The following is a 27,176-nucleotide window of genomic DNA, read 5'->3' on the forward strand; positions in this document are numbered from 1 at the left end:
AATTAGGTAAACCTCATTCTACGAGGAATAACACCTAATTCAAAATAGCTAATTTGAAATAAGTACTGTGTAGACACTTATTTCGAATTAGAGGGCCTCCAGCCCTTCCCAGTTCCCGCTGGTGGCCACTCTGGGCCAAACCAGGGAAACTCCTCTCCTCTCCCCCAACCCCGGGGCCCTTAAAGGGGTAGACTCTGGCCAGACAGCACTTGCCAGAGCCAGGCCTGCCAGCAATCTCTGCCCCTGACCCGGTAGCCCCAGGATGAGCCAGGCAGCCAGTGCCAGCCAGCCATCCTCCGCCCAGTCCCTCAGCACCCAGGGGCCAGCCAGGGGCCGTAGACAGCGCACGCCCTCATGGACTAGTGCAGAGATCATGGACCTCATTGAGGTTTGGGGGAGGCCCCCAACTTCCATGATCTCCGCACTAGGCAGAGGAACGTGGCCATCTATGGTTGCATAGCGGCCACCATGGCCAGGAAAGGCAACAGGCGCACCCAAGAGCAGATAAAGGTGAAAGAGTTGTGGCAGGTGTACGCCAGAGCCACCAGGAGCGGCGCCGCAGCAGGGGCTGACACCTGCCCCTACTTCCCCACCCTTGACTGACTCCTGCGGGGGTGGGGCAGTCCGTGCCAGCCCGGGAGGCAGCGAGCTGGGACCGGAGGGCCCTGACCCGGGCACACCAGAGGGGCCACTTCCAACTGTCCCGGCACCGGAGTCAGCAGGGTCAGCCAGGGAGGCCTTACCAGGTAAGTGCCAGCACTATCCCCTACCCGGGGAGGAGGCGGAGTGGGAGACCAGGGACTGTGTGCATGGGCCTTGCCTCCCATGGATCACGCAGCCACCTGTGCACGTGCAAGCACGTGCCGTGCCACCGTTGGATAGGTGGCTCCAGCTCCGTGACATGCAGGGGCCATGGCCCAGTAGGCATATGCGTGTGTGAAGAGACCTGACATGCTCCCAACCCCGGGGCGGGACCCAGCAGGACGCTCTCCCTTCACACGCCCCCTCTACACAGAGGCAGGGGACATCTCTACCGCACCCCGACTGCACTATACACGGCACAGGGGCATAGGTGCGGTCTTGGGGCAGCTCTCAGTCCTGGGGAGAGACAGACATCCTGACCATGGCCTCTGTGCAAGCACATCGGCTCTGACGGTGCAGGGCACAGTCGCCCTCACGTTGCGGGAGGTGGGCTGGACATCATCCACTGTGTCCCCATGGAGAACTGACCACTTCTCTTCTTTCTCTACAGCTGCACCAGCTGCTCGTGTAGGGCGCACCACGCCGTCCAGGACATGCTCCCGCACCTGCGGCCTGCTCCGAACTACCAGCACACAGCAGGAGTACAAGGACCAGCACCTGGGGGCCTTGCGAGCCGTGCACCGCACCATCCAGGCCTGGATGCTGGAGGACCTGCAGCTCCGCCGGGAGCAGCTTACTGAGGACCAAGCCATGAATGCAAACCTGCAGGCCCTGCCACAGATCATGCTGTCCCATGCCGGTCCTGCACCTGCTGCCCCCCCAAATACTGTTCCTCCTCCCACTCCTGCCCTCCCCACCTCTTCCTCCTCAACCTCCACACCCTCCTCCTCAATATCCACACCCCCCACCTCAACCTCCGCACCCTCCTCTCCATCCCCCCGGGGACACCGAGGCCCCCTCCCCGCCGTGCTGGGAGGGGGTTGGCCCGGTGAGACCCCCAGCCCTGTGCTTCCCCTCCCCCTTCTTCCCCTTGCTTCCCCCTTCCAGCTCCCTCCTCCCAGTTTTCCCCCTCCCCTCTCCCACCCTCTCTCCTGCCCTCTTGCACCTCCTTTCTCCCATCTCCCCAGAGTTCATTCCCCCTCCCCAGTTGTGTTAAATAAAGACAGGTTATATTTTTGAAAATACGTATCTTTTATTTGACATCAGGAAGGAGGGGCTAGGGAAAGGTAAGTGGAAGGACGAGAGGGAGGAATGGGATATAAGCCCCCAGTGGGGCAGACCGGGGAGACTCTTAGCGCTCCTCAGGATGGAAGCTCTCCTGCAGGGCCCCCTGGATCCTGACAGTCCCTCGATGGTCCTCCTGGATGGCAGCCTACAGACAGTGCAGCCAGGCTGCTGGCAACGTGTCCACGAGATGCAGCACAGTCCCCAGGGGCAGGTCTGCTTCCCTGTAGCAGAGTGCCACGGTGTCCCAAGTGAGGGCAAGCAGAGCACTCCGAGACACAAATGCTTTGCTGTTCCTCAGCAAGCAGAGAAACCTGAGAACTGTCTGTCCGGGATGGGGGCTCAGGTTCCTTTAAGCACAGACCTCGGCTAGCCTGAGGCAGCAGCCCCACACACTACGTCCGACCCTGATGCCCTTTTGGCGCTGATTCCGGCCAGCCTTACCTTCAATTCAGGGTCCACTCAATGTGGACGTGCTATTTCGAATTAGAAAAACACTATATGCGTCATTTTGATTTAGCTTATTTCAAATTAACTAATTCGAAATAAGTTAATTCGAAATAGTGCTGTAGTATAGACATACCCTTTGTTCTCAGCTCTTAGGGTATGTCAAGGCCAAATCCCCACTCTGGCACAATGAATGCAGAAGTGGGGACCCACAAAAGTACCCCAAAACCTTGTCTTTCCAGGCTTTGATATAAAGCTTTTCCCCCAAATCTTAAAAAATTAGAGTTTGGGGATAAAAATCCACTGCCACCACCCAAGCAATGGTAAGAAAGCCAGGGAAGAGATCACTTGGGAAATCTCAGCACTAAAGTAAAACCAGGACATAGAAAAATTAACCAATACCAGGTTAATAAAAAAAAAGAGAGAGAACTTTTATTATCACCACAAGCATAATGACTAGTTGGAAAAAGTCACCAATTAATATACTCATGGAGGACCTCCCATGGGCCAAAAGCTTACTTACACAGGAAAGGAAAACCCATTTTTAAATGCACAGACATCAGATTCCCATTGCCAAACAATAAAAAAAAAAAACCTAACGGATTTATCTAAACTTTACCCTACTTACAGATAGTGAAAAGTCTTTTATTGGAGAGAGAGACATGACTGTCTCCCTCAGTATCTGGAGAGAAAAACTGCCAGGGACAAAGGAGGGAAAAAACCAAACGTTCCTTTGTCCCAGTTTGAAATCCCTTTCTGCATTTTTATTGGCTGACTGATACCTGGCTTGGGTATAGTTAACCCCTTAGTCCCCAGGCTGCTGCCCATCCCTCATAGTCATGACAGGGTATGTCTACACTATGCACTTATTTCGAAGTAAGGTATTTTGGAATAATAATTCCCGAAATAACTATTTTGAATTAACCCATCCACCAGTGTTCCCTCTAAGATTTTCCATCCATGCGTGGAGTGAGTTTTGTCTTGTGCACCATTATTAAGGTCATATGCGCTTGTTCAGGTCTGTTCCACTGTGGACCCAAGTTATTAACAAATACTATATAAATAAAATGTCATGGAAAAAAGAATAGTAAGATTCAGGAAAATGAAGATCCAGTACTTTTCATTAAAAATAATGCCCCAAAATATTCCAGGTTATGTGCCAGACTAGACAGATAACCTTTTCTTCTTGTAAAACCAACCCTTTCTCCTTGTAAAACCAACCCTAAAATAAACTGTCAGATAAGATCTGAACCCCCTTTCCATTGCCCTATGCCAATCAAGTCCTTCATATTGATAGTATGAAGAAAATAAGGATGAGAACATACAGCCTGTTTTTGCCTTATTCAGATGAAGAGATTCTGTCAGAGTTTGATAACATTTCAGATGCAGAGGCTGTTATAGGAACAAAATGCATATCAAATGTGTCTGCATAAAGGTCTCTTTATCAAGATAAAATCCTGATGAAAAATGCTACGTATTCTTTCTTTTCTAGCAGACAGGTCTAAAAGAACCCAAGTCAAGAATGTAAATCTATATTTAATGATGGCATTTAAAGTATCACACATTAACCCTGAAAATCCAGTGCAGCCTCAAAATGGCCCCAGTTCCTACTCCAGCAGTAAGGTGAGTGCTATTGCACAGCTCTGCGAAGGAGGTGGGCGGGGGTAGAATTTTCTGTGCACAGCCACGCAGGCCCACACCTTACAGGAAGCTATGGGGTCCACACCACAAATGCCCATTAAAAAAACACAGAATTATGTTGAAAGAGCACGTTCACACTGATTGAAGTCTGAATCATATTTAAAGCCCTACCTCCCCCCCATCCCTGGAAGGATGCCGGGCTGGACATCAGGACAGCAGTCACTTCCTGCAGCTGCTACCTGAGTCTATCTGAAGCTCAGGCTTAAATAGGCTTCCCTCTACAGCTGTGTTTCAGTCTCCTCTCCATTGCCTACCTCCTTGAGGGACAGCAAACTCTTCTCACTGCATGCTCTGGTTGCCCTTGTGGACACCATGTTACTTCTGCCATGGAGCTGGCCCTGCTACAAAGCACTCACTAACTCTTGGACCTCATGCTGAACCTCCTGGCGCAGTCATTGCAGGCTGCCAATGTGGCACTATAGGACTAGGACCAGCAGCTCACTCTGGGGCACCTCCTCACCCCACTACATGTGCTTCTCATGCACCACAGGCCCTGCTGCTCTCCCCTGCACACCATGCAGCACCTCTTCTAGCACTGGGAAACCAGTTCTGACTGGTGGGACCGGATCATTATGGAGTGGTGGAATGAGCAGTAGTGGCTCCAGAACTTCTGCATGCGGAAGGACACCTTCCTGAAGCTGTGCGAGTGGCTCGCTCCTGCCCTCAGGCAATGGGACATCGATGACTCGCCATCCCCCTCCAGAAATGTGTTGCCATCACTATTTGGAAGCTTGCCATGCTGGACAGCTACCGCTTCATCAGGGACCAGTTTGGCTTGGGGAGATCGACCGTTGGGGCCATGCTCATGAAGGTATAACTCTCTTACTGTTGTTCCAGGAGGGTGGTGAAGCACTGGAATGGGGTTACCTAAGGAAAGCGGGGTGGTGGACTCTCCTGCCCTGGAGTTTTTTCAGTCCTGCCTTCACAAAACCCTGCTGAGGATGGGGTAGTTGGGGTTGCTCTTGCTATAGGAAGAGGCTTGGGCTCAGGGACCTCCCCAGAGCTCTAGCCGGGGGTCCATTGACAAAATTCACAGCCTCAATTGGGCCTCCAACCATCAGGCCTTCTTTTACATCAACCACAAGGGGTACTTTTCAGGCCCTTATTGACCACTGAAGCCACTTCACTGACATTAATGTCAGGTAGCGGGGAAATGCGCATGACACCCATGTCATTAGGAACTCCAGCCCCTTCCAGAAAATGCAGACTGGCATTTTTTTCCCCAACTGCACCATCAGGGTTGTGGACATGCCCAGGTGCATCGTGGGCAACTCAGCCTATCCTTTGCTCCCCTGGCTAATGAAGCCCTACACGGGACACCTGGATCCCACCAAGGAATGGTTCAATGTCAGGCTCAGCAGTGCCCGCATCATGGTGGAGGGCACCTTCGGCCATTTGAAGAGGACATTTCAGTGTCTCCTCACCCTCCTGGACCTCGGCTAATGGAACATATCCCAGGTGGTGGTGGCCTGCTGTGTCTTGCTTGAGCAAGAACAAGGGGGAGACTTTCCTTCCAGGGTGGAGGGCAGAGGCTGAGCAGCTCACCAGGGACTTTGAGCAGCAGCACACAGCTGCTATCCTGCAAACCCATAAGAGCGCATCCATGAAGCCTTGAGGGAAAGTTTCCGACAAGGTCAGCTGCGACACCCTCCCCTAGGCCTCCACACAAGGGGCCTCTGTATTGCCCCCTGTGCCTTACCTCCCACACCCCTCCCCCTGCAGACTAAATAAACTAGACTTTTTGTTTTGGTACAATCAATTGTCTTTTTTTTAAATTTGGGGTAAATATAACAGAGGAGGGACTGGGGAAAGAATCTGGGAGCGGGGAGGAAAAGAAAGGAGGGGAAGGAGGAGCTCAGGGGTGAGACTGGGACTGGTGCCTCCCTTGGGTGGTCCTCAGCAGCAATGGGGGTGGGGACTAAGGGAAAAATCCAGAGGGGCAGGGGCGGGTGCAGGGCGACTTGGGAATTAACGGATGTGGGGTTGCAGCTGCTGAACCACTGAATTGTGGCAAGCAGGCAGTCGATGACATCAGTGTATGCGGCACACATGCTGTGGTTCTGCTGGGACAGCTCCTGCCAGGTAGTGCTGTGCAGCTCCAAGTCATCATTCCCCCTCTGCTCCTGCCACTCGAGACACTGCTGCAAGGCATGCAGGTAGGTGATGTATTCCCGCAACAGGTCCTCACGGGGTCGGCTGCAGCGGTGGCTCTTGTGGAGTCAGGAGGATGGTGCGGGAGATGGTGAATGTGCCTCACTCACAGTTGGTCTACCTGTGAAGAAAAGTGAGAAGGGCAATCATCCCAGGAAACACTATGCTGTAACACTTTATCAAAAGGTTTTGGTTCAGACAATGGCAAAGTGTTTTGAGCAAGGCCATCTGTGGCCAAGCATAGGGCAATGCCCTGCCAGGGCACAAATGTCCCAGCAGAGCTACCCCCACATACCAGGGAGAAGCAGGCATAGGAAGGTGCCAGCCAGGCCAGGAGCCTGCAAGTGGGATAGGTGATGGGGCATCTCGGCTTCCCTCCATGCTGTGCCCACGCCAGGTCTGGCAGTGGTGGCATTCCACAGGAAGAGGTCTTCTATACTTGCCCTCTGGAGGAGAGGGGGGAAGGATGTTAGGGGAGGTGTGTGTGAGCGGCTGACTCCGCTTTCTGGGAAGGGTGGTATTGTGGTCCCCTTCATGTCCTTCCTCCCGGCAGGTTCCCATGCAGGGGCTTAGTGTCCTCTGTCTCGCCATGCTTGACTGGGATCAGGTGCTGCTCCGGGAGTGTGGGTGTGACACTGTGGCCTGTGTGTGTGGGTGTCCATGACACTAGCTTCCTTAGTGGTGGCTTGTGGTGGGAAGGTATCCCACAACAGATTTGGGAGTGAGGGTATGTCTACACTACCACCCTAGTTTGAACTAGGGTGGTAATGTAGTCAACCAGAGTTGCAAATGAAGCCCGGGATTTGAATTTCCCGGGCTTCATTTGCATGTTGCCGGGTGCCGCCATTTTTAAATGTCCGCTAGTTCGGACTCTATGCCCCGCGGCTACGAACTAGGTAGTTCGGACTAGGCTTCCTATTCCGAACTACCGTTACTCCTCGGGCCTGCCAGCCAGGGGCTGACCCGGAGGCCTGCCCCCACTTTCAGGCTCTGGACCGCATCCTGGGGGCTCATGCTGTCCATGCCCCCCGGGTGGTGATCGACCCTGGGGCAGAGGGCCCCGTCCCGGACACCCAGCTGCTGCTCCATAGTGGGCAAGGCCCAGGTGCACGGTCCCTGGGCTCCCTCTCCCTCCACCTTCCCGTACACATAAGGGGAGCATGATGATACTCACATGTGGAGGCCTCTCCGGCCTCGGACGACACAGGCAATGTGCTCTGTGGGGTTCCTCGGGGGTCCTGGGTCCTGGGCAGGCTCTCTGAAGGCTCCTGGCTCTCGGTGTCCTCCTGCTGTCCCTCGCCAAGGTAGGCAAGCAAGCGGAAAAGCTAACCGGCTGTCCAGGGAGGTCTCTTTAAGCACGAGCCTCAGATCGCCTCAGGCAGCAGCCACACAAAGCAACTACTGACCTGATGCCCTGCCAGAACCGGTTTCAGCTGCCCTAATTCGAACTAGTTTTTAGATCGAGATGCACTAGTTCGAATTAGCTTAGTTCGAATTAACTAATTCGAATGAAGTTAGTTCAAATTAGTGCTGTAGTGTAGACATACCCTCTGTGAGCAGGAGCGAAAGGTTCCTTTGTGGAAGCCTCATGCTTCTGTCAGCTCTGGACTAGCGCTCCATGTGCACTCACGTGCTTGGGCTGTTGTGTGATCCCCAGGCTGAGCAAGGAGCATGCAGCCACTTGCTGATCACTTCTTCTCCCTGCCTGTGTCTAGGGAAGGTAATAGAACTCATCTGACGGGCCTTCCCCAGCTTCATCTGAACCGTGGGCAACATCCTGGGAGGGGGGTACCTACTCCAAGGAAATTATGACCCCCTGACTGGCAGGCATTGTTTCCTGGCTGGCCTCCTTTTCCTCCTCCACCTCTTTTTTCTCATGCACAGCCCTGCCCTCCAGGAGGGTCACAATGGGCATATCCAGGCCAGAGTCCATGATGAGGAAGGGGGATGGGACTGACACTCCCCCCCAACCCAGATGCTGCTCATAAAAGTGGCAGGTTTGGGGTGCCATTCCTGTGCAGGAACTGCATTCCTTGGCCTTGGTGTAGACCTGCCTAAGTTCTTTGATTTTCATGTGCACCTTCTCCTGTGTGCACATGTGGTCCTTCTGGCCCAGGCTTTTGGCCATCTGGCCATACACATTGGTGTTCTTGCACCTGGTGTAGAAATCCTGGAGGTTAGCCTCCTCACCGCAGAGATCCAGGATCTCTGCACCAGATCAGGAAGGGGCCCTCTTCTTCTGTACCTGGGCAGGGGCTTGAGAGCTGTCTGCCGGTTCACTAGCAGCCCTGGGGGGCTTAGTTGGAGCACTGGGATCAGCCATTGCAGCACAAACTGCTTCTGAAGCTTCCCTTGTGTCTGCAGCTTTAAGGCTGCAGGGGAAGGGAAACTATAGAGTTTTGAGGGGTGTGGACAAAATGGCAGCTGTGAGAAGCCCTGGAGACAGAAGCGGCCTAAGGCGGGTTGCGGCAGCTGGTGCCCCAGGTGGAACACGCGATTGGCGTCCCCTCCTGCATGGCCGTCAATGGAGTGACGTCATCATCGAGTGCCCCGTTGAAGGTGGCGCCCTAGGTGACAGCCAAGTCGGCCTATAGTCACGGGCTGCCCCTGCCTAGAGGCTAATTATTTTGAAATAAGCACCCTATATTGAAATAGCTGTTTTGAAATAGGTGTTATTCTTAGTGAAATGAGGGTTTATTATTCCAGAATAAGAAGCCTGTTAGTTTGAAATAATTTCAAAATAATGTGTTTGTTATGTGGACGCTCACCTTATTATTTTGAAAATAAGTGAGTTATTTTGAAATAATGTTATAGTGTAGACCTGCCCTTAGTGGCTTGATTCTTTTTCTGTTGTTTCTCTTCAAGGAATTGGCTGCTTGGCAATTCAGTTTTGTGACAAGCATGAGTCTTTTTCAAATTAAAACAAATTCCCTGCAGTCTGTCAGAGTAACAAGCATTAGAAAAAATAAACCTGGTCTCCACCCTTTAAATGAGGAAATTAGTACTTGCAAAAGTTTTTAATGAATGAAAACTGTTTTTCATAGCTGTTACCATGACACACTTTCAGCAGAACACATCATTTTCAACGTCTTCCAGTGTATGTACAGAATTGAGCTGATAGAGCAACGATGATGGGGGAGAAAAACTAGCAAAGGAGGCAAACAGATATCTTGAGGCTGAGGTAAAGAATTTAGAAAATGTCAGAGCGACACAAAGGGCAAAGTCTGAAGGATGGTTTCAAGAGACAATTTCTCTCACCCACAACATGAAATTGAGACTTTTACAAATTACATCAATGCTGGAGAGTCAAGCTTCCCCTGAAATTCTGAGAAGGATAGAGGACAAATAAATGCAAAGCAGCCTCTGTATTTAAAACACAAGATAATAGGATCTACTATTATAGAGCAGATCATCCATCCATCTTGTTTCTGATTGTAACCAATGCAGAGAGGAACAAAAACACCTAATAAGACTTCCCAGTTGTACAGTGGTGAGCATGGGAGAGCTTCATCCTCCACCCCTCAATATCTTATTTTGTATTTAACAGCAATTTGGCTAAGGAGAACTAGATTTGACAACTTTTAGAATCTTCTTCTTCGAGTGCCCCCGTGCTCCACGATAGGTGTCGGGCTTGTCCAGTGGTCAGAGATTTTCAGTAGCCATAGTCAGCCGTCTCATGCCATTCACGTCTTTTGATTGTTGCACGCGAACCGGCTCCCGCCAGTTCCTCTCAACCGTCCTCGGTTGCTGGCGGAGCTTCCCTCGTCTCTTCATCAAACCAGAGTTTTCCTGCTAATAGTTCATCATATACAACAGCCTCTCTCCGACTTACAAACCGGTTACGGACCAAGCAATTGGTTGTAACTCGATTTGTTTGTAAGTTGGACCCCATTGAGTTACACGCGACCGCACTGTTCGTAAGCGCGGACCGCGTTTGTAACTCTGGGTCCACCATTTATGACAGTTTTAGTCGTAACTGCGAACAGTCGTAAGTCAACCGTTCACAACTTGGGGACCGGCTGCAGTTAGTTTATAGTTTAATAGTTATATCTTGTCACAATAGTTAGTAGGTCGTTAGTTTAAAAAAAAAATCTTGTTCAACTGTTGGCGTTTTACCTAAAAAAATAAAATAAAAAAAAAGAGGAGAAAGACTTTACGGTGGGTTTGCAGCAACGTCTTGGCCAAAGCTCATTATGCCTGGTTCACCAGGTTTTAAAAAGTGCTCCCTTTGCCGAGAAGTCATGCCGGCGTCAGACGGCCATTCAGCCTGTATCCGTTGTCTGGGGGAGGCGCATATCCCCCAGAAGTGTGAGCACTGCTCTAAATTAATGGCCAGGGTGCGCAGGGATAGGGACATGTGCCTGAAAATGATTTTGTTTGGTAAGGCCCTGCAGCCTTCAAGCGACACACCACTGCCGACTTCAGAGGTGGCTGTGACGCAGAAGCGGAGAGCTTCGTCCCCCAGGGTGACCGCAGCAAAGAAAGTGAGAGCATCCCCCACACGGTCTTTGCCTTCTGAATCCACCATCAGGGTCAGCAGAGGGGTTAAGCCAGGCACGTCGGGAACAAAAACATCTTTGGCTGCAAAAATCTAAAAAATCGGCTATCCCGGCACCGAATGGCAGAGCACTGCCGGCACCAAAGACAGTACCGTCACCAAGAACCACTCAGAAGCGTTCCTTGGCACTGCCGTCGGCATGACCATCGACCCTGCCAGCACCCACACTGCCATTGGCACTGGAACATTCAACATCAACGCCGGTGCCGTACTCTTCAGCGCTGCAAATGGCGGAACCACAGCAGACATTGGCACCGATGCTGGCGGATAATGGGGATGAGGACATTGTTTTGGACAGTGGCACCACAACGGCATCAAGAAAAGCCGCTCGCAAGACAGACACTCGTCCGAGCTCAATTTCCCGTTCTCCAACCTTTTTTCCAGCACCGTCTCCCTCACCTCCTATGTGTCACTCCCCCATACAGAGTGGCCGTCGGTACTGGAATACCCGTGCCTTTTACTCACTTCGGCACAGCCCTATATTTTTAAATAGTATTTCAGGGTTTGGGGTTTTTTTTTCTATGAAACACATCCACAGGACAGGAAATCTCTGTAAGAATAAAAGAATTCTAAAGATTCAGGATTATGTACCTAAAGATCATTTAAATTATAAACATATTTGTTACTATATTTGAAGAGCTCTACATTAAATACATTTTAATTACTTTGTATACATCACAGTTCAAGGCCAAAATTCAGTAACTATTGCTCATATTGAGTAGTACCCATCAATGTGACTTCTTTGGTAAATTCTACTGATTGGTGCAGAAGGATAATACAAGGCCTGTGAACTTCTTAAGCTGCATGTTAGGCCTTGTCTCAGTTCCCACTGAAACAATGAATCTCTCTGAAAGCAGTTGCACTGTAGACCCATTTATGTGAGGAAAATGACCCATCAGTAACAGATCCTTTTCCTAGTGGAGATGGAACCTGAAAGTTTTTTAGAACAGAGAAGAAGAGAGAATGTTGATATTGAAAGATAACGGTGCTGTCATTTACTTACTGAGGAATTCTAAAAAAAAATTTCTAGAAGTGCAACATTTTGGAAGTAAACTCCAAGGAGGCCATACATACTAATTTCAAGTATATGCACAATGATGTATAAGTGAATGGTCCTTTTAGAATAGAACTCTTCATAGCAGGACAAAGACCTCAATGCAGGAAAGTATCCCTATTGAGGAAAACATGTAAACACATACTTAAACAAGTGTTTTAGTGCTTTCAGGAGTAGGAATGGACTTAAGCAGGATGTACTTAAATGTTTTCCTGAATTTCAGTTAAAATGAAGACAGCAACACCATTTGCCAAACAAGCTAACATTAAATGCTCTTGGTAAAATTATTTCTGTTTTGTACCTCTGAAATAGAAAGTCTGTTGATTAAAATCCTGGTCTCCGTACAGAGCTGAGTAAACAAACCTTGAGTGTGTAATCAGTGAACAGATGAATGAGGGAAACAGACTATTCTCTCCACCAACCCAGAAACAATATGGATCATCATCTCATGAGAACCATGATCACCATTATGGCCATAGACCACCATACACAACTTGCTGACTCCTGTGGTGTGGCTGTGGCTAGCAGGTCTGTGCAAATGGTGCGCCACATCTCTGCCACACATACTACCCTTCACACCCCTTGTTGATAAGCTTGAAGAAAGATGCGGCCTCCACTTGCTTAACCCATCCTTAGTCATCAACCTGTACTGTGAAACTTCATACATGGCACTGTGTCATAGGCCTCCTTTGGGTGTTAGGATTTCACCCATATGAAAAGTAAAGAAAGTATCTGTCAAGCATAAAAGAGAGTGATCTAAAGTTTCAGAGACACACATCCTCGAAACAGAGTAAGGACAGAGAAAGTATTTTTGTTAGCATTTGATTCCTTTTTAAAGTTATTTATTCTATACACTTCTGTGTATCTTTTAAATTAGCTTAGAGAAACCAAGAATATGCCTTATTATTGAATGACCAAATCTAGAATATTAAAACACAGTATCTACATTAATTGATATAGCAGCCAAGGGGACACCAATTATTAAACTGCTGTATCTAGAATGACTCAACTCCATATTCCATCATATAGATTTAATTAATATTATTCACTATGTAAGTAGCAGACTGGCTATCATCCAGAGACACAAATGCCAGAAAAAAATGTCTCACTTCTTCGAGAGCTGTCCCTGTGGGTGCTCCACATTAGGTTGGTGTGCTGCCACCGAGCCCATTCTCTGGAGTCTTCAGAGCAGTGTTCCTAGGGCTGCACATACGCGCACCTCAAGCCGTACACTCCTACTGTGCAGGCATCGCATCTGCACGAGCTCCCCCTCTCCTCAGTTCCTTCTCTACCACCTCCAGTCACAGACAGAGCTTGGCGGTCTTCCCAACCTTGTTTTACATTTTAGATAAGTAAATCAGTTCTTCCCCAGTTTTTCTGTTGTTAGTTAGTCAGGTATACCCACGTCTGTCCCATAGATAGTAATAGCAAGTATCATGCCAAGCTTCCCGGGATTCAAGTGCTGTTCTTCCTGCAAAGATCCGATCCCTGTGTCGGATGGACATGCTTAATGTGTCTCCTGTCTGGGTGAGGCTCACGTCTCACAACAATGCCTCCATTGTGCAAAATTGAAAGCAAGAGCGCAGTGTGACAGAGATCTATGCCTCAAGCTGATTTTACTTGAAAAGTACCTAATACCAGCCTCAGACCCAGGCCAACAATATAATAAGCCCCGGGCACGAAAGGACAAAAATCCTCAATGACCGGCACCGACGTGACTTTGACAGTATAGCAACTGCCTCCAGTGCTGAGCACGTCATCCGGCACTGCCATCAGTACTGACACAACATGAACACTCGGTGCCATGTGCCACTGACCATGGCACTGTCTACACTGGCAACATAGAGACCTCTTTGTCTCCTCAACTTTAAATTCACCTTATCTCACCTCTAGCATTTCTCCCGGTACCTCAGCACCGAGACCAGATGTAGCACCAGAAAGGTTTTCTTTTGACTTGGATGAGGAGGAGGATGGGCTGTTTTCACCTAACAACTTCTCTCCCACTGATTATTCGGTGTAATTTGGCCAGGTCTCATCATCCACACACCAAGCAGCGCAACATGCCATCTTGGTACAGTAACTCATGAGTACCACCCATGCCTTATGCACCATGGCAGTATTGGAGTCCCTCGCAGCCTCGACGTAAAGACCACCATTCACATAAACATATTTCTGCGTCTCACTCTCCTCCACAGCAATCTCCCTCACCTCAGCAAAAGTGTGCACCAGATACATCACCTGACACTAATGATGCTCTTTAAACGCTTCACAGCTGAACTAAATGTTCCCATACAGGAAGTATTAGAAAACCTGTACAAGTTGACTGATACTTTACTAACCCCTATGACTTCCAAGATAGCCCTTCCAATTAACCCAGCCATTATGGAACCAACTAAAATGATCTGGCAGATACCAGCAACTGTCACCCCAACATACAAGCACGCTGACAAGAAATATTATATTACCCCAAAGGGATCAGAGTTTCTTTCTACGCACCCTGTGCCTAATTTTCTGGTAGTGGAGGCAGCACATCAAAAGACTAAGCAACAGCACTTTAGATCCACCCCCTCTGATCATGATAGCAAGAGGCTGGAACTCTTCGGATGCAAGTGTTTATGTCTTCGCTGCAATCCCGAGTTGCAAATTATGCAACATTGTTAAGCAAATAAGATCATCAGAATTATTCCAAACTAAACAATTTTATTTGGAACATCTCTGAAGCGAAAAAAGCAACAATCTAAAGCTGTGATAGCAGAGGGCCATACAATCTCAAGGATGGCTCTACAAGCTGTGCTAGATGTAGCTGACACAGAGGCCTGTTCTACAGCAAGAGCTGTGGTGATGCAAAAAGCCTCATGGTTCAACATTGCTGCTTTTGTAGAGAAATCCAGTCCACAGTAGAGCATCTTCCATTTGACAGCTAGAAGCCCTTCACCACAAACACTAATGAAATGCTGCATTACATGAAGGACTCTCGAGTAACCCTCAGATCTCTGGGCATTCATAATCCTGCAACAACAAGAAGAGGGCAATACAGGTATCAGCTATATCCCAGACCCAGATACCCTCAATATACTCAGCAATATAAAAGACAGGATCAACACCAACAAAACTGCAATCGAGGCAGGGGCCAATGACGATGCTAACTGTTTAACAACTCGCAACAATCACAGCAATCTTCTAAGCAAATTTTGAGGACTATGTCGAGGATCGTGACCTTTTGCCAATTCCAATGCCAGTCATATCATGCAAATTATTCCAACACTGTCTGCTACCATATTTTAACAATTGGATAAGGATAACATCTGATAAATGGGTTCTCCAAATAATTAAGATTTGAAATACAACTCCCTTTATGTCATCACCCTTTTCCCATTCTCCTCCCCAGTCCCTCTTCAGGGACCACTCTCACAAGGAACTTCTTCAACAGGAGGTTGATCATCTCTTATAGCTGGAGGCAATTTAATTAGTTCCCACTCAACAAAGGGGGAAAGGTTTTTATTCCCACTACTTACTCACGGAGAAAAAGTTGGGAGGATGGTGACCCATTCTAGATCTAAGAGCATTGAACAATTTTTTTAAATACTTGCCACCATCATACTGTCGTTGGAAAGAGGCGAATGGTTTTCATCCCTTGACTTGCAAGATGCCTATTTTCATATTCCCATCCATCCCACTCACAGTGCCAAGAGTTTTTTCAAACATTACAGCATACCTCCGGACACAAGCCATTATCATATTTCCTTACCTTGATGATTGTCTCCTCAAAGCACGCTCTGAAATCCATATCATCAACGCTCTCTTTCGATCACAAGACACATCTTCCGACATCTTGGTCTACAAATAAATGAGAGCAAGTCAAATCTCCAACCTGCTCTGAGAATTCAGTTTATAGGTGCTTACCTGGACTCCACACAGACTCTCATTTTTCTTCCTACAGACCATTTTCACAACATCATAGACTTGATCAAGCTTCTGCAATCTCTCCCAGAATAGTGACCCATGACTGTCTACAACTCCTGGGTCACATGGCAACTTGCAACTTTGTAGTCAGAAATGAATGTTTTCACATGAGATGTCTCCAGTGGTAGCTCGAGATGGTTTATGAACCCAACATCCACCCAATATCCAAGTCCCTCACCATAGCACCCTGGGTAAAGAAATCTCTTCTCTGGTGGGTGAAACAGGAAAATCTTAGTTCAGGTGTTCCGTTCCTTACCATAGAACTGTTCAATGATGACTGATGCATCCATCACAGGGGTACACACTCAGAGCTTCACATGGCCCAAGGGTTGTGGTCCAGCAAAGACAGAGGTCTCCACATAAATGTGCTAGAACTGTGGGCAGTGAGATACGCTTTTGAGTGTTTCGTTCCTTTAATCAACAACAATCATGTGGGACTATACATAGATAATGTTGCTGCAATGTTTTATATAAATCATCAGGGTGGGGCCTTTTCACACGCACTATGCACAGAAGCACTTGTATTTTGGAATCAGTGCCTGAAGCACAGCATATCTATCACAGTCGTACACCTTCCAGGCAACCTCAATGCCACGGCCGATGCACTAAGCACAGCTCTACCCAGCAAACACGAGTGGTAAATCAACACACATATCCTCTCATGGCTCTTCCACCAGTGGGGTCACCCCACTATAGACCTCTTTGCTACATAAAACAACAAGGCTGTGTCTACACTGGCACGATCTTGCGCCAAAGTGGCCGCTCTTGTACAAAAACTTGCTGCCTGTCTACACTGGCCGTGTGTTCTTGCACAAGTAAACTGACGTTCTGCTGTATAAAATCAGGGCTTTCTTGCGCAAGAACTATGACGCTCCCACTAAGGAATAAGCCCTCTTGCACAACTGTTCTTGCGCAAGAGGCCAGTGTAGACAGGCAACATGAATTTCTTGTGCAAGAAAGCCCTATGGTTAAAATGGCCATCAGAGCTTTCTTGCGCAAGAGAGCGTCTACACTGGCATGAATGCTCTAGCACAAAAGCACATCTCTTGTGCAAAAGCACATGCCAGTTTAGATGCTCTCTTCTGGGAGAGTTTTTGCACAAGAACTCTTCTGCAAAAGAGTTCTTGTGGAAGAAGCTGCCAGTGTAGACGTAGCCCAAGTGTCCGCAGTTCTGTTCCAGATCTGGAATGAGAAAGGGCTCCCTCAGACACACCTTCCTCCTCAACTGGTCACATCATCTCCTATATGTCTTTCCCCCTGATATCCCTCATAAACAGGGTGGTAGTCAAGGCACAGATCGACAAAGCACATTTAATTGTCACAGCACCTTTTTATCCATGTCAGCCCAGGTTCCCCTTCTTGTTCAGAATGTCTTGAGTACCGTCAATCCTTCTGCCCCGCAATCTCCTCTATCAGCCAGGGAATCAAACCAGCCACCCCAGTCTCCACACAATGTACCAGAATGTGTGGCTCCTCAAAGGTTTTCCACACAAGAACGAGAGTGCTCCCAGCAGGATCTACACATCCTACTTCACAGCAGAGCACAAAGCATCTATAAAACATATCTTCAAAAATGGAGAAGGTTCTCCAGATGGTGCTCACAGTAACATGCTAACCCATCCAATTCTTCAGTACCTGTTATCTTGGACTGTTTGTTGTACCTTAAACAGATTGGTCTCTCATTGAGCTCCATCAAGGTACACCTCACTGCTATAACGATCTTTCATCTCAAAATAGACAATACCTCAGTATTTGCACATGCTTTTATTAAGAGGTTCATCAAAGGCCTTGAAGCACTTTACCCAGATTTGACCACACCAGCACAAACATGGGACCTGGTTTTAAACACTCTCACTAAATCTGCATTTGAGCCAATGGCAACATGTTCCCTTTTGCACCTTTCTAGGAAACAGTTTTTCTTGTAGCTATTACCTCTGCAAGATGGGTAGGAGAGATTGCAGCACTGATGGCAGATCCTCCGTACACTACCTTTTTTCAAAGACAAGGTCACCTTACAAGCTCATCACAAATTTTTGCCAAAGGTTTGATCCTCTTTCCATCTGAATCAGACCATACATCTGCCTACCTTCTTCCCTAAACCTCACACTAATGCATTTGAAGCAATCATGTACACACTGGATTTACGCAGGGCACGTTCCTTTTATTTACAATGTACAAAGCTGTTTAGGTCCTCTCCTAGATTGTTTGTCTCCATCACTAATCACAATACAGGCCAAGCCATCACAGCCCAGAGACCTTCCCACTGGATTTCAGACTGTAAAATACTTTTTTAATCTTTATCAGTTGCTAATCCTCCTGACAACATAAGAACACACCAACCAGAGCCATGTCTACCTCAGTGGCATTTCTCTAAAAGGTCCCTATAAGCAGACATTTGCACAGCTGCTGCCTGGTCATCACAACATACATTCATGAAGCATTGTGCACTTTCCCAGGGACCTTTTTCTACCTTCAGATTCACTAAGGCAGTCCTATCCACTGCATTCATGCCAGATCCGAAGTCCCTATCTCCTTAAACAGATACAGTTTTGTAGTTACCTAATATGTAGCACCCATGGGGACATCTCCCTCTCTAAAAGGAGGTTAATCACCTGTGCAGTAACTGATGTTCTTTGAGATGAGTGTCTCCGAGGGTGCTCCGCTACCCGCTCTTCCTCCCCTAGACTTCGGAATGCTGGCCTCCTCATTGAGTATGTGCTTTCGAGGTAGAGAAGGAACTGAGGGGAGGAGGGAGCTCATGCACGCGTGATGCCTGCACAGTAAGAGCACATGGTTTGAGGCTTGTGCATGCATGGCCTCAGGGACACTGATCTGAAGACTCCAGAGAATGGGCTCAGCAGCAGCACACTGACCTAATGAGGAGCACCTACAGGGACACTCATCTCAAAGACCATCAGTCACTGCACAGGTGAGTAACTTCCTCTTCCTTTTCCATGTTGAAACCCAGAGGCTTGATGGGATGTTTGCATTTTATTCCCAGAGGATCCAGTGTTTTTCCTCTAGGGATCATAAACTAACATTTCCTCTCTTTGTGTAAGCGGGGGAATGGTCTCGCTATTGTGGGGAACTTTCCTGGCTTCTCTACTACCCCAGTGAAATGGACCAACGAAAGGATGAGTCCCTGCTCCCACTTCCTTTACCCAACAGCCTCCCTGACTCTGAGGGCTTTCCTTCCATTCTCCTGAGTAGCAGAGTCCTCGAAATCCCAACAAGGCTGGGCCCAGGTTTCCTGGGGCTTAATCCCTGACCTTGTAGTCACTTGGGGTAGGGGCTAAGGTGTCCCCACTCCGGGGTGCTCTCTTCATACTGCATGCATTCTTGACCCAGTGATCAATTTATTAAACATCAAAGCTGTGTCTAGACTGGCAAGTTTTTCCGCAAAAGCAGCTGCTTTTGCGGAAAAACTTGCCAGCTGTCTACACTGGCCGCTTGAATTTCCGCAAGAACACTGACAATCTCATGTAAGATTGTCAGTGTTCTTGCAGAAATACTATGCTGCTCCCCTTCGGGCAAAATCCCTCTTGCGCAAATGCTTTTGCACAAGAGGGCTAGTGTAGACAACGCGGTATTGTTTTGTGCAAAAAAGCCCCGATCGCGAAAATGGTGATCGGGACTTTCTTGCGCAAAACCACGTCTAGATTGGCCACGGATGCTTTTCCACAAAAAGTGCTTTTGCGCAAAAGCGTCCGTGCCAATCTAGACGCTCTTTTCCGCAAATGCTTTTAACGGAAAAACTTTTCCGTTAAAAGCATTTGCGGAAAATCATGCCAGTCTAGACGTAGCCCAACTGATTAAAGAGAAAAGAATAAGAAAAAATGAGACAGGTTAAATGAGAACACAGAGCCCTGCTCTGTAACATGGGGACATCACAAACAGCTGTCTGCATAGTGTAAGGACAGTTCACAGTCTGTTCCTTATAGGTTCCTGGGCTCTCTCTGAGGCCCTGGCTGTGCTGCAGGGGGGCTGCAGGCTGGACACGCTTGCTCTGGCAGTGACCACACAGCCTCAGGCTCTAGGTGGCAGGACCCCTCTCCCAGTCTGGCCTGCGGGGCCTCTTGGCTGGTGGTGTCTCTCTGCCCAGAGCCTCTCCCCCCACATTGCTGGTCCCAGCTGCTCACCACACCCAGCTGCAGGCTGTGCTGCTTTGCCAGTCTCCAGCTCCTTGTGTTGCTTTTCTGTCCCCTCTGGCTCTCTGATCACTGCAAGTCTGCTGCTCAACACAGGGTCTGCGCTCCTTGTGCTGTGTGTGCCTGGCTCTATTGCTGCAAAACTGCCCCTCAGCACAGCTTGCACTCCTTGGGCTGTGTGTGCCTGGTTCTGTTGCTGCAGGACTGCCCCTTAGCACAGGGTCTGGGCTCCTTGGGCTCTGGCACTGCAGGTCTGTCTCTCCACACAGCTTGCTCTTCTTCCTGCTCTTTTTAGTTCTCTCTGCTTTCTCTCAGAGAGACCCAGAAAATCCCAGTTCACACAGAGGATGGGACCTGGCCTCTTAATTTTCTCACTGGCCTGTCCAACCTGTCAAACAGGCTGAGCTGGAGTGTTGGCTGCTTTCCATTGTCTCTGGGGTCTGTCCGTCTCAGGGCCCTGATTTCTCATGGACCCTTCCCCTTTTGGTACTGGGAGCTGGCCAACCAAAAACTCCCACTGAATTTTAGTGAGGGGCTAACAGTTCCCTTACATTTGTTACAGTTCTTACTTCCTTCATTCTCTTGTTTCCATAGTCACCTGTACAATTAAAAAAGTTAAAATGCTGTTATGTCTAGATAAGCAAACTTTTCTCTGTCTTTATTTCCTTCAACTGAATCTTAGGATGCCGTTACCATATCTATGAAACAAACTTGTTACCCATTTGGCTAGCTTCTGCACTTGGATCTTGAGTTGTGAAGCTCCTAAAGTTGTAAGGTCCAAAATTTTGTGTGTGAGACTTATAGTTCTTGCAGGATTGAATACATGATGGTTTAATCAGCTGGGATTTTTACTAGCTTGTTACTCTTGTCAGAGGAAGAAGTTTGTAGAAGAGAGGGAAAGTAGAGGTATTAGTCCCTAAGGGCATGTCTACACTGGGGAGTTATTTGGAAAAAAAACAAGGTGAGCGTCCACACTAATATGTCTATTATTTTGAAGAAATGGGCTTGTTATTTTGAAATATCAACTCCTGCTTGTGAAGAGGAATAAGCTTGTTTTGAAATAGTTATTTCGGGAGTTATTATTTCAAAATAACATGGTAGTGTAGATGGTATGGAGTGTTTTGCTTGATGTGGACAGTTGTGGGTTTTTTTGTTTGTTCTTGTGAGAGGATTTGGAGAGAGTTAGGCAGGATACACATTTTGAGAAGGGAGAAAAGGCCCTCGCCTTTTCTCTATACCTCAGGTATAGAATTGTGAAGCAAGGGAAGTTGTCTAAGTAGTTCTTCATGTGAGTGATCTGTGCCTTAGTGCCATGCTTTTGTAAGATCACGCTCTTATAAGGCACCTTTTTTATGTGAGTGACCTTCCTTAACAGTGTTCCGGCTCAGAAGAGTAAGGCTACATCTACACTGGCGTGATCTTGCACAAAAACTCTTTAGTGCAAGAGTTCTTGGATTAAAGTAGTTGTGCAAGAGAGCGTCTACACTGGCATGTGCTTTTGCGCAAGAGATGTGCTTTTGCGCAAGAGCATCCTTGCCAGTGTAGATGCTCTTTTGCGCAAGAAAGCTCTGATGGCCATTTTAACCATAGGGCTTTCTTGCGCAAGAAATTCATGTTGCCTGTCTACCCTGGCCTCTTGCGCAAGAATAGTTGCGCAAAAGGGCTTATTCCTGAGCGGGAGCATCATAGTTCTTGCGCATAGTTCATACATTAGAATGTCAGTTTACTTGTGCAAGAACACACGGCCAGTGTAGACAGGCAGCAAGTTTTTGCACAAGAGCAGCTGCTTTTGCACAAGATCGCGCCAGTGTAGACACAGCCTAGGTGTCCTCAGCATTCAGAAGTGGAATTTCCTCAGCAGATCAGGAGAAGAGTTAAAAAGGTGTTTTAAACTATTTTTGCTTAGTGGCAAAACAGGAGTCCCAAGGTCATTTCTGACCCTAGCTACTTTCAACAACAAATAATTCATTAATGGGCTGTACCAGCAAGAGCTTTTGCATTCTTTCTAAATCTGAAAAGATGAGCGGTGAAGCAAAATTGAATCCATTTAATCTTAACAGCTTCAGAATATTCCTGGGAATGGAATGCAATATTTCATTACTATATTTGTGGTCTAGAGCTAACACCATTCATTAAAGATTTATGGAGAGAAAAGTTAAGACAGATGCCATTAACTGATCTAATTCATAATTGTGAGCTACTGTTTGAAATATTTTTCCATAGAAAGTAAAATTTTTCAAATTTAAAACATTAGAATTCCTGCAATTTTTGGCGTAAATATTGCATCTTTGCAAATGTTTCTATTATTAGTGAACAGTATAATATTTAAGAAAGTATTTAAAATGCACTTTAATTAAACTGCAGGACTTATGCATTACTTAATATAATGAAGAAAGAGAATTTAAAATGAAGTAGCATCATTGTGTTCATTTGTAAATAACATATTGCAGCCAACTGTTTCTTAATTGCCCAGACTGTTGATAAATAATCCAGTCCTGCTGCTCTCCACAGACAATTTGCTTTGGATCAGAGTAGGCAATTCAAATAACACTAATTACAGCGAAACTCTTTTATAGTGAATTCTTGTTGCCATGGGGAGAAAATTCACTATATCAGGGAAAAGCACTTTTGCCTTTGATTTGTCTCTAAAATATGTGAAAAAAACATAAAAGCCGCCTGTTGTGCTAAATAAAGAACATACACTTGCATTTAAAGTACTTATATTTTACTTTTTATGATACAGTTGTGAATTATGTTCATTTTGCATTTGTAATTAGAGGGCAGAACAGATGTGAAAGCTTAGTTTAAAGTGATGTATCCATTAAAATAACCTATGCTGCCAAGTGATTGTTCAGTAGAACAGGGGATCTGTTCACTATGAGAGGAATTCAACTTTATTGGAAGGAAACCAAGACTTTAGGAAATGTTGTCTATATCAGGGGATTCACTGTAACATGGTATCATTGTATTTATGATCTTATGATGTTAAAATGAATATTAAATGAAACAAAATTCCCAGAATTACTCGGGAGGCTGCTAAGTACATAACATTTAGTACAGATGGTTGGAAGGCACAATTTTGCTCCATCACCGCATCCAGATCCTTGAACGATTTCAACTGAAGACAGCATTTCTTTGAATTTTTCATTAAATCAGACGTCTTGAAATATGAATTCCTTTTATGTTTCTATGAGTTTTGGCTAAAAAAACCCCAGTGAATAAATCATATAATACTACGTGTCACCAGCACTTGTGAATATTTCTGCTTTGTTATTCTACTCTCAGTAGGGCACCATTGATTATCAAACTCAGCGGAGAGCATTTTATGATCATATATCTCCATTAGCTCCTAGTTTGACTACCATAGATTTTTCTGGTTAAGCCTGCATTATGTATTAGGAAGCCTATCTCTTCAATATAAAGTTTGATTTTATTCTTTCTATGCCTAGAACTCTTATTATGTATTATGTATAAAGATTCTTATCTTTTATATGTAAAACTAGGAGCACTGTCTTTGTGTAACTGAAATGTATGCCATCTTTTTTTTCTTGATTCACAGACAGCATATTTTATTATGAAGATGAATTTCTACAATGAAATGGCTGTCAGGGTAAATATTTCTTCACTTGTTAAACAAATGAAAAGTCAATTGTGCTCTGAATTTGCTTTTAATAAAATGAGCAAACCAGAATATATAAACTTGATTGATATGCTGATGGCAAAGGGGAGGAAATAGCATATAGTTAAAAATTAAAGTTACACTAAGTAATCATGGTGGTATTTGAAAATTACTGCTAGATTTAAGACATTTGTATGTAGATTCTTGTACCATTTAATGTAGGGTGATAAAAGATGAAAATACCAAAAAGTAACCCACATATTTGCATGAATGTATGTGTAAATGTTCAAACGTAAGCTGAATTCCCATCTCTGTAAATTACAACTTTGCCTAACTCATCCAAATCATATTGTGATATCTTTGTCTATAACATCTTTAACTTAACTTTTCCGTTCTATTGTTTTGTAATAAATTAGTAGAACTTCCATGAATTTATGTATTATTAGATAATATGGTAGTATGTCATATTAGTCACTGCCATATTTCAGCTTTTATGAACTGCAGTAGTTTAATATTCATAGAGCACATTACCCCCATGAATTGATAGGGCATCTGATTGAATCAATTTGCAAAATACATTTGGGTCAATTAAAATAAACTTATAACAACACCAAGAATGTTTGTTTTTACTAACATTGTGGTTTTAATCAGTCAGGAAAGAACTGAGTGGAGTAGACTTTAATAGCCTATAACACCTGCAAAGACAGTTAATTAATAGCTAGATTTTGTCTCAACTTACGATATTCTAATTCTGTTATAAGTCTGATTGTTTCATATGGAAAATCATCTGCTTTACATTCCAATTTAAGTTGTGCATTTCTTTTCTCTACCTTTGACTAGCAAATTGGGCATATTTATAACTGGTTGAGATGTGGACCAATGAATCAGTGTGTAGGAGGAAACTGGAAGCTATTGGATATCTCTGAGAGGAAGTGAAAACAGACAGTGGTCACAGCCTTTATCCTTATACTGCAGGAATACAGGTGGTTGGGTAGTTCAGTCTCCAGGCCCATTCTTCTCTGATGAGACTGTCAGGAAGGGTGGCAAATAGCAATGGTAGTTTGTGCAGTGTGGATACTTATTCGCTAGGAACCAGACCAAAAAATGCATTTCACCCAGGTTACTGAGCAGCTATTATATGACAGTATCTTTGGTCTTGTAATGGACAATGTAATTACTTCATTAGTTTATAATATTGCAAATATTTTAAACTCTACAGGAAGTACAGGAAAATGCTCTGCTATTTATACCTTTTGTAAGAGAAATCGGATACATGTTAGTGCCTGGCATGACCCTGTCACAGACGCAACAAAATGAATACAAGTGACTAAATGCATAGGAATAGAATGTGTAAACCTCATTGATGATATAATCAGTAATTCTTTAGTCAAAGAAGAATGCAAACAATTCTTGTACTTCATTTAATAAAAATAGAGAATAATAAAGTTTCTCAAAAGGAAAACTGCAAAATCTATTGTATCCATTACACAAGTGATTAAAGGATAAAATATTACATTCGTGGACCACTGGGTACTAAGCCAACAACACATTTAAGCATATGTGTTTCTTTAAGCCCATGAATAATCTTTGGAATGAGATCTTCATTTTCTTCTGGCCTCTTTATTCTGCTGCAAAGCAATGCCAGGCTCTTGGGCTTCATGCTGAGCTTCATGGCTCACTCCATGCATACTGCCCACATAATGCTTCAGGACCACAATGAGCAGCTCAGACCAGGAGACCTTTTCACCCAGGCACTGGTGCTCATGATGCACCTAATTCCCCTCCATTTTTTGCACACTGTCAAAGGCCACTTCTAGCAGAAGAAGACTAGTTCTGACTGGTGGGACTGCATCATCCTGCAGTGGTGGAACAACCAGCAGTGGTTCCAGAATTTCTGCATGTGGAAGGCCACATTCCTGGAGCTCTATGAGTGGCTCGCTCCTGCCCTCAGGTGATAGAACACTCATCTGCGACCCTCCACCCCCTGCAGAAGTGTGTCGCCATCAGCCTATGGAAGCTCGCCATGCCAACCAGCAATTGCTCCTGGGGAACCAGTTCAGTGTGGGGAAATCCAGAGTCGGGGCTGTGCTCATGCAAGTTTCACTATTTCACTATTTTTCTAGGACGCTTGTGAAGCACTAGAATGGGTTACCTAGGGAGGTAGTAGACTCTCCATCCCTAGTGGTTTTTAAGTGCCAGCTTAACAAAGCCCTAGCTAGGGTGATTGAGTTGGGACTGGTCCTGCTTTGAGCAGGGAGTTAAACTTGGTGACCTCCTGAGGTCATTTATAACCCTATGATTCAATAGGTGGTCAAAGCCATCAATGCCATCCTGCTATGGAGGGTCATCGCCCTGGGCAACCTGGACCCCATCATCGCTGGCTTTGCTGCCATGGGCTTCTCCAACTGCAGGAGCGGGGTTTTGATGACATCCACATCTCCATCCTGGCTGCCGACCACCATGCTTCTGAATACATCAATAGAAAGGGTTACTTTTCAATGGACGGTTCATGGACATTTACGTTGGGTGGTCAGGGAATGTGCATAATGCCCACGTATTCCAGAACTTGAGCCTCTTCCATAGGATGAACGCCAGCACTTTTTCCCCTGTCGGCACCATCAGGGTTGGGGACATCGATATGCCCATGTGCATCCTGAGCAACAAACCTATCCCTTGCTCCCCTGGCTGATGAAGCTTTACATGGGCAGCCTGGACACCACCAAAGAAAACTTCAAGGCCAGGCTCAGCAAGTATCACATGGTGGTGAAGTGTGCATTTGGCCATGTAAAGGGAAGGCTCCAGGGTCTCATCACCAGTCTGGACTTCAGTGAGTGCAACATCCCCCCGGTGGTGGCAGCCTGCTGTGAGCTTGCACGCCATGCTTGCAGCTGCCCCAGCTGAGAAGAAAAGTGACATGGGCAGTCATTCCAGGAGACACTGTTCAAGAAGCCTAGTTTTGATCCCTCAGCTGATACTCAAGGTGATGTGCTTCAAGTAAGGCCATCTGTTGCCTATACAACGGACACTTTTCTGCAGGGGCACGGACATCCCAGGGGAGCCTCGGCACCTCTACATCCTGGGGACAAGCAGGCCTGGAAATGTGCCATCCAAGCCAGAAGCTTGTTGGCAGGAGCAGGGGATGGGGTAGCTCAGCTTCCTTCAGCATCCCACACACACACAGGATCCATCACTGGCTGCATCCCATAGAGAGGGAATTTCTGTCCCTGCCCACTGTGGGGAAAGGGTATTGGGAGAGGTGTGTGTGAATGACAGAGGTCACTTGTGGAAGAGTGTGTTACTAGGTTCCCTTTCACTTCCTCCCTCTGGCAGGTTTCCATGCAGGGGATTGGTATCCTCCACATTGCCATGTTTGACCGGGAGTGGATGCTGTCTAAGTGAGGGCATGACTCTGTGCTGTAAGCAGCACTGCTGTGTGTTTCCATGACCCCAGCCTCCTTAGTGTTGACTTGTTGAGGGACGGTGTCCCACCATGGAGGCTGGAGTAAGGCAGATCTCTCCAGGAACCTTGTGAGAAGGATCAAGGAGTCCCTGTGTGAGAGCATCATGGGGCTGAGCTTTAAAGACTGCTGAGAATGGGAATACAAGGGC

General features: G+C 46.6%; 1 protein-coding gene across 1 annotated transcript in view; it reads left to right on the forward strand.

Moving 5' to 3' along the window:
- Positions 1–27,176, forward strand: part of SPATA17 (spermatogenesis associated 17) — a 239,796-nt gene that overhangs the window by 8,635 nt on the left and 203,985 nt on the right. Inside the window, exon 4 of the mRNA XM_006137342.5 lies at positions 23,508–23,558. Coding sequence (XP_006137404.3) covers positions 23,508–23,558 — 51 coding nt within the window. The remainder of the gene's footprint in view (positions 1–23,507; positions 23,559–27,176) is intronic.

The sequence above is a fragment of the Pelodiscus sinensis genome, chromosome 3, assembly GCF_052426305.1.
Source record: "Pelodiscus sinensis isolate ZL-2025 chromosome 3, ASM5242630v1, whole genome shotgun sequence".
NCBI classification, from domain to species: Eukaryota; Metazoa; Chordata; order Testudines; family Trionychidae; genus Pelodiscus; species Pelodiscus sinensis.